The sequence below is a fragment of the Schistocerca americana genome, chromosome X (assembly GCF_021461395.2).
Source record: "Schistocerca americana isolate TAMUIC-IGC-003095 chromosome X, iqSchAmer2.1, whole genome shotgun sequence".
Lineage (NCBI taxonomy): Eukaryota > Metazoa > Arthropoda > Insecta > Orthoptera > Acrididae > Schistocerca > Schistocerca americana.
In genome coordinates this window covers 426,401,394-426,408,401 of record NC_060130.1, presented here as the reverse complement: position 1 = coordinate 426,408,401, position 7,008 = coordinate 426,401,394, and the positions used below count along the sequence as shown (strand labels likewise).

The 7,008-nt window shown below is 35.7% G+C and overlaps 1 protein-coding gene across 3 annotated transcripts in view; it reads right to left on the bottom strand.

The window, feature by feature from the left end:
* Positions 1-1,496: 1,496 nt before the first annotated feature.
* The window catches only part of LOC124555277 (solute carrier family 41 member 2-like), a 507,467-nt gene continuing 501,955 nt past the window's right edge, over positions 1,497-7,008 (bottom strand). For all 3 annotated transcript variants that reach the window (XM_047129149.1, XM_047129148.1, XM_047129150.1), the window contains 2 exons: positions 4,727-4,875; positions 1,497-2,592 (listed from right to left, as the gene is read on the bottom strand). In XM_047129149.1, the coding sequence (XP_046985105.1) occupies positions 2,416-2,592; positions 4,727-4,875 (326 nt within the window). In that variant the 3' untranslated portion in view covers positions 1,497-2,415. The remainder of the gene's footprint in view (positions 2,593-4,726; positions 4,876-7,008) is intronic.

Sequence of the window (7,008 nt, the reverse complement as noted above, 5' to 3'; positions counted from 1 at the left end):
AGGGCTAAGGTAATTTTCATGCAAAATCTTTTCTTAAGACAAAAATAAAGTAACACAATTACACCTAATTATAATAAGTTTATATATATATATATATATATATATATATATATACACACACACACACACACACACACACACACACACACACACACACACACACACAAACACACACACACACACACACACACACACACTTCATTGCTAACAGATAAAGAGTGAGCCAGTCAGCCTAAAAACTTGTTGCCAGCATAATTTGTTAGGAACTCAAACAACACCGAGTTGTAAAACTTGTATCGTATCTGATTACTAGCAAGAATTGGAAGCATAAGGTAATATGACATGTGCCTTCACATTTGTGTGTTAACTACAATCAGCTGCAATCTGACACTGTATTTAGTTTGTTACACAATAAACTTGTGGCTCCTCTTGTTTTTTTTTTTTTTTTTTTAAACATGTATCTTTAGGTAATGCAGTGTTTGAAGAGAAATTATGTCACAACTGGACAATGGTCTTTACCAACTTTGACTTTGTGTACATTTCCAGCCACTATGCACTAGCAATTGTTATTTAAGATTACAGAAAGCATGGTCAGATTATTGTGTGTCCAGTTCTTTTGTCCTACCGTTTGGTCTGAATTCATTACAACAGACTGGTACACTCTTATAAATAAATGTCACTGGAATATAGAAATCTGTAGTATTGATAGTTAATGTGTGTTAACTGTGCCTTGAAAACTAATAGTTAATGCCTGAACATAAATACCTAATCAGAGGAATTATCTGTTTCTGTAATGTGTTCAACATGATGGCAAAATGTTGATCTCCCCCTTTTTATTTATAACAGTCAGTATATGAATTGTACCTAAAATTAACTGCTTGGCTGCATGTATTCAGTCATTACAGCCATCTTTCATTCTCCTCCTCTTTCCATATTTTGCTATGAATAGTGCTTTCCTTACTGTAAATAAGATGCTGTTTTGTACAACTGTCGTTTTTAGGACCTCTCTGCAAGCATCATAATACTTACTTTGTTTCACAGTGCCAATCATTGAAAGAGAATCCCGGAAGACACAGGATTTAATGTAGTTGTTCTCTATGAATTATATTATTTTGCTTGTGTGTGGATTACCACGTAAATGTAATACTGAGGAGCAAAGCTACATAAAAAATCTTACATCAGATGAACCAAAAAATCATTGATAGCTAAATGAAATATTTCAGAGAATTTGATGTAAGTTGCAACTGACATTCTAAAGGGAGATGTAGTTCATCTAGGCTCAGTAATTTTTCTGTTTTATTTACATGTGGCAGTCATTTATTTGGACGATAATGAAGATACATGAATTGCACTTCCACAGGTACAATTATCACAGTCAGTGACTCAGCATTGTAGCTGAAGTACATAAAAAGTTATTGTTAATAGTATTATTTTGTTGATGGTAACAATAATGATTGTTGTAACTTTGTGGCCAATGAGTATCTCAAATTCTAAAATGCATTACATAATTACTTACTTTATTACATACTTTATGGCACATTATTTAGGAGAAAATAGACATTTGATGCAAAATGATGACATTTAGACACACAGCCTTCTCTTACTCTATACAACTCAATAAAATTTTTGTTATGCAGAACTGTGCATGAATCCCAACAGCTTTGGTATTATGCACCAAGTTAATAACAATTTGTAGTCACAATTTTTAAAATGTATGTTGTTAATTACACTGATATGAGTGCATTATTCAAGCATTGCAAAAATATTTGGCAAAGCACTATTAGCTGCACATTTCAGAAAAATTGCATTTGGATTATATGTCACGCTTTGTCAATTAAAGAGAAGGATGTAAACATAAAAAAATGTTAAATAATTCAGTCCTTACATAATACTGTTCTTTGTTGTTTATGTTGTCAGACATAGCTGGATACACTGTTACATTCTTCATGGAATCAAGTATGATATTTGTCTTACCCTATGCAATGTCTTCACAATTATAGTGGAGTACCTCTTATCTTAACTACTCAGTTCAGTATTATCTACAAACGATTAATGCAAGCTACAAATGATTCAGTTTACTTTGCAACTGTATGTAGAGAGATACTATTATTAATATTGATGTTACTTCTCTCAAAATGGTAATTGCACCTCATCTCAAGCATTTTGTACTTCATACCTACATTAGCAACTATGTGCTAAATTGTTCAGAGGACAAGCATGCTGTTTTTAAATTTGCCTACAATTTTCCATGTAGCAGCAGTAATATTGAATTGTGAGTGTACATCACATGTGGAGGAACATCATTATTTTAACAACTATATTCAAAGTACTTTGGATACAGATGTAAAATGTAGTGTTATCCATTAATATGGCCATAGCATCTAGAAAATTTTCTTTCTCTAATAAGTACAACGTTTAACCATTATATGTTACATGCACAGCCTGCAAGAAAGCAAATGCCAATGCCAGGAATGATGATCCTGTGAGATCACCAATGGCAGTCAGAAACGGTATAGCAGAATTATCTGGGTCACTTTTCCATCTCCACATAATATGCACAAACAAGTGAGCCAAATATAACAGCAGCATGACCTGAAACATACAGAAATTCTTTATAAATCATGAAAAGGACTTTATGTTAGACAAAAATACAATTTACTCTAAAAAAATGTATTTCCTGTTCCAAGGGCATTAGAAGTTATATCATCAGCAGTGTCAGACTATAATAGTTGTGATTCTTTACATCTCTACAAACAAATACTTAATTTATTCACCTTTTTGGCTCAAATCTGTATCATCATCTGCAAATTTAGTGATTGCTTTCATGTAAATGGCTGTTTCATTTAGTGAAGCGGGAAACAGAACTCTTATGAGAAACTTTTGTTTCTCAACGGGTTAAGAGTATGGTGGTAGTTGTAGAGGGGCATTACTATTCTAAAGCTCAAAAAAGCTGTTATACTATGCAGTTCTACTTCTCATTCATAAACTTTTTTCTACTTCAGACTGCTGACAACCATGTTTTGGATTGAAGACATAAAATTTCTCAATGTGTCAGTCCTTCTTAATCACAGTTTCTCTGATTTATGATTAATAATTATCACTATTCTCAGCTATGAATGAATGAGGCAAAATCTTGTTGGAGCCTTTATGAAATGTACAGCCATCTTAAAATATTCCACAACCTTCACAGTGTAAGTTTATTAGTTTTTTTTTTTTTTTTTTGAGACACAGTTTGTAGTTATACATTGTTAAGTGTTAGCAATGATTGTAAAAGGAAATGGAGGCTAATTGCAAGGGGTATAACTGAAAGTGGCTACAATGGAACAGATTTCAATAATTTATATTGCAACACCTTGAGAACTAACAAATTTTTTCATCTTCCAAATGTAACTATACAGCATTACAGTAATAATTATTCACTTGTGGACTTTGAAAATAAAATGTTTTCTGTTCTTAGAGCAGCATTTATGTGCAAAGGAGTATTGCATAAAATGTCAATATTCCAAAGCAGTTTGCTATTACTGAAGCACTATTTTTAAGACAGCTCAGTGGTAGCACATGTAGGTGTATTTATTGTTACAAATAATTCTCATGGCTTTGCACCCGTTGTGAGTATTTCAGTTTCATTCTCCTTTGGCAGTTACAATGTTAACTCAACTGACTGCTTTTATCATATGGCTGCACAAGGCTGAGAAACTCAGTTTCAGACCTTCCCTCATCTGAGAAAATCTGAGGTAGCCATTGGATGGAACTCAGGATCATCAAATCAGCAGTTAGCAATGCTAACCACAGTGCCTCAGGGTGGTCATTTTGTTGTTGAAACTTGTGTTAGTTTATGTGTTGATGGTTTCTCCAGAGAAACAAATCATTTTTCTGAGTGCCTCTATGTCCAGAACTCTTCTTCATACTGAGTGAGGTACCTCAATAGTAATGGCTATTGCCTCACTTTTGGAAGAAAATGAGTCCAGTCCCATTGAGCCACCCAGATTTAGGTTTCTCCTTATTTCCCTAAATCACTTGAGGCAAATGTCAAGGTAGTTCCCTTAAAAAGGACACAGTTAGTTTACTTTCCCATACTTGTCAAGTCCAAGCTTGTACTTCCTCTCCAATGGATACATAATTTATAGATGTGATGCTCTGACCTTTCTTCTTTTCATGCACTAGAATTTAGGACAGTTGTAGACAATTGTCAGATTAAACTAATGCTGGTAAGCAGTATATTTGAATTATCCACCTTTCATTATGACTGTTTTCTTGGATGAGTTTCTACCAGGCACAATAAAAAAAGCTGATGTAGAAAGAGTAAGTCTACAGTAAAAACAGCATAATTTGTAGATGCTAATATAACAACGGAAGTTTCAGGTTGTAATATCAACAATGTAAGGAAAAGACAGATTGCTTCACATAACCAAGCACACATGATCATCATCTCTGTTAGCTTGGTCCAGAATTCTGGTCCAGTCTGCTGGAGATAGAGGTCATGTGCATGAGGTGTGCTTGCTTGTGTGAAAGAATGTGTGTCATTTAATTGTACCTGCCTGCAACTTAATATGTAATCTTTACAGTAAGTAGCAGTCTATCTTTTCCTTACACTGCAGATATAACTCTAAGTTATACACAGTGGTAGAACTGTCTACTAGTTGATAAGACAGAGAAATGTTTGGTATCATCATTCAAATAAACAGTTCTAGTGTAGGAGGAGGTGTTGATATCATAAAGTACTTACTTGCAACAGACTGGCAAATATGTAAGTGAGAGCAAATCTGTAGTCAATGGTGGTTTCACCGGCATGGAAGAAATCAGCTATAAATACAAAAATTGATTGTCCTATGACAGCCAGAAGTATCAACAGTCTTGCAGTGGCAGCATGTGGCACTGAGGAAAAGATACAAGGAATATAATAAACTATAAGTCATTCATCATTGCTTGGGCTATATTTATGGAGAAATAAGTATAATTACAAATGAAATATATCTACTATAGTGCTCTATTTGTTTGATTTGCCAATTTCATGAAGGTCATAACACATAAACATAGGAAATTTACTTAAATGTTGCATGTGTAGTTCATAATGGCATTAGTCCTACTTCATCTGAAATGTATGTAAAAATGCATTACACACAATAAGATCTGCAGACAGGTAAGAAAAGAATTTGCTATGCCAGTGTGAGTAAACAGTGTTTACAAAATGTCAAAATGAAATTCAAGGCCTATAAATCCAGTCTCATAAAAGCTACAACTTTGGTTTAAAATCAACACAATGCAATTTCTCAAACCCTTGGCAGCTGAAAGAGAAAGAGCAATTGAAAGTAAACTGAATACAAGCAAAATGTATAACCAGTCATATGAAGCACCTGCAAAAATAATCTGTAATTAGCAACAGTTTGTGGGATAGAAGGCAGTATTAGCATTAATGGAAAGTGACTAAGAGTACATGGTAAAAAATACAGCTAAGATCAGAAGAGAGAGGGCTTGGCACAACTTAAAGTGTGGATGTGTAACTGTTTCTCAGCATTTTCATCTTCCAAGTTACATATAGTTAGCAATTCTTTAGCAATATGGTTTGCATTCTGTGATATCATACCCACTGAGAATTTAATTGATAAGAAAAAGCTGTTGTTTTGGATATATTATCCAAAAGCTCAAAAACATTCAAAATCTCAATAGAATAAGTGCAAGTGTGTGTCACTAAAATGCAGTTGTTGCTCAAATGTACTGTGCTCCTAAAATGGCACGACTAATGACCTCAGCAGTTGAGTCTCATAGTGCTCAGAGCCATTTGAACCTAAAATGGCACAAAACAACTAGGATTTATTTTATGAGCATAACATAGAGCCATAGGAGCAATGACTTACATGGCATGATTTACAACTAGAAAATCACCCATCAAATACTTGAAAATGGCCAAAGTCCGAAATTGTACAATCGTACATGGAAATGAGTGTTTGGCATCATTGGCCGGGAGGCCCCTTAGGGGGCAGGTCCGGCTGCCTTGGTGCAGGATGGGGATGAAATGATGATGAACACAACACAACAGCCAGTCCCTGAGTGGGAAAATCCCCGACCCAGCTGGGAATCGAACCCGGGCCCCTTAGGATGGCAGTCCATCACACTGACCATTCAGCTATCGGGGCAGACACAGTCGTGCATGAAATCAAGAGAATGGCAGCTGAAGGTATCATGAAATCTTGCAAAAAAAGTGTTGACTACGTTGTGTGTGTTTTGCACAGAGTACGAGTCATGTGGTAGCAGGATGGTTTAGCTATGCATGACTAATTCAATTTAATTGCAAATGCTAGATTTCATTTCTCAGCCCAATTTCCTTAATGAAACATCATCTATTCAGTTCAAAGCAGTTACTGTTGGGAAACCAAGTTATTTATGGAGATTATCAGTATCTTAAGTTGTGAGGGCATACACTTGCCAGATGGCTAACCATGTGCATATCTACAGTACCTCTCTGTCACTAAGTAGTTAAACTGTTACATGACCAATTTGCACTGCCTGGTTAGATCTGTGGTATTCCACTACTAGTCTGAGCTGTGGAGTACTTGAGCCCTGAAGCTGAATTTCTGCACATGATGTGAGCACTGTATGGGCCATCATACATTCTGGTAGATGCATGTTTCTCGTAGCATTATTTTATGGCTGGGTGAGGGTATTATTTCAGGAGGTATAAAGCCTTCTGCAGTATTATGGGTAAGATCAAACATTTGGTAATATGCAGTGCCAGGGTCTTTTTCTTGCTTCCAGGGTTGAAGGCATCCTACTGGTGTAGTATCTGTCCTGGCTAGAGATTGCATGGCTAGCTCTTGGTCTCACAGTCATCTCCCACTAGACGATGTGTCATCAGCTTCCACATGTTCCTCTGTATGGCTGGTGGCATGTCATCCACATTTTCCTAACACAGACACACCATGTGGCTTGGAGAATGTGGTATTTTACCCACTGTGAATGTAAACAAGAACTGTGGCACTGTCCTGTTCATAGATTAGCCACAGTTTAGCA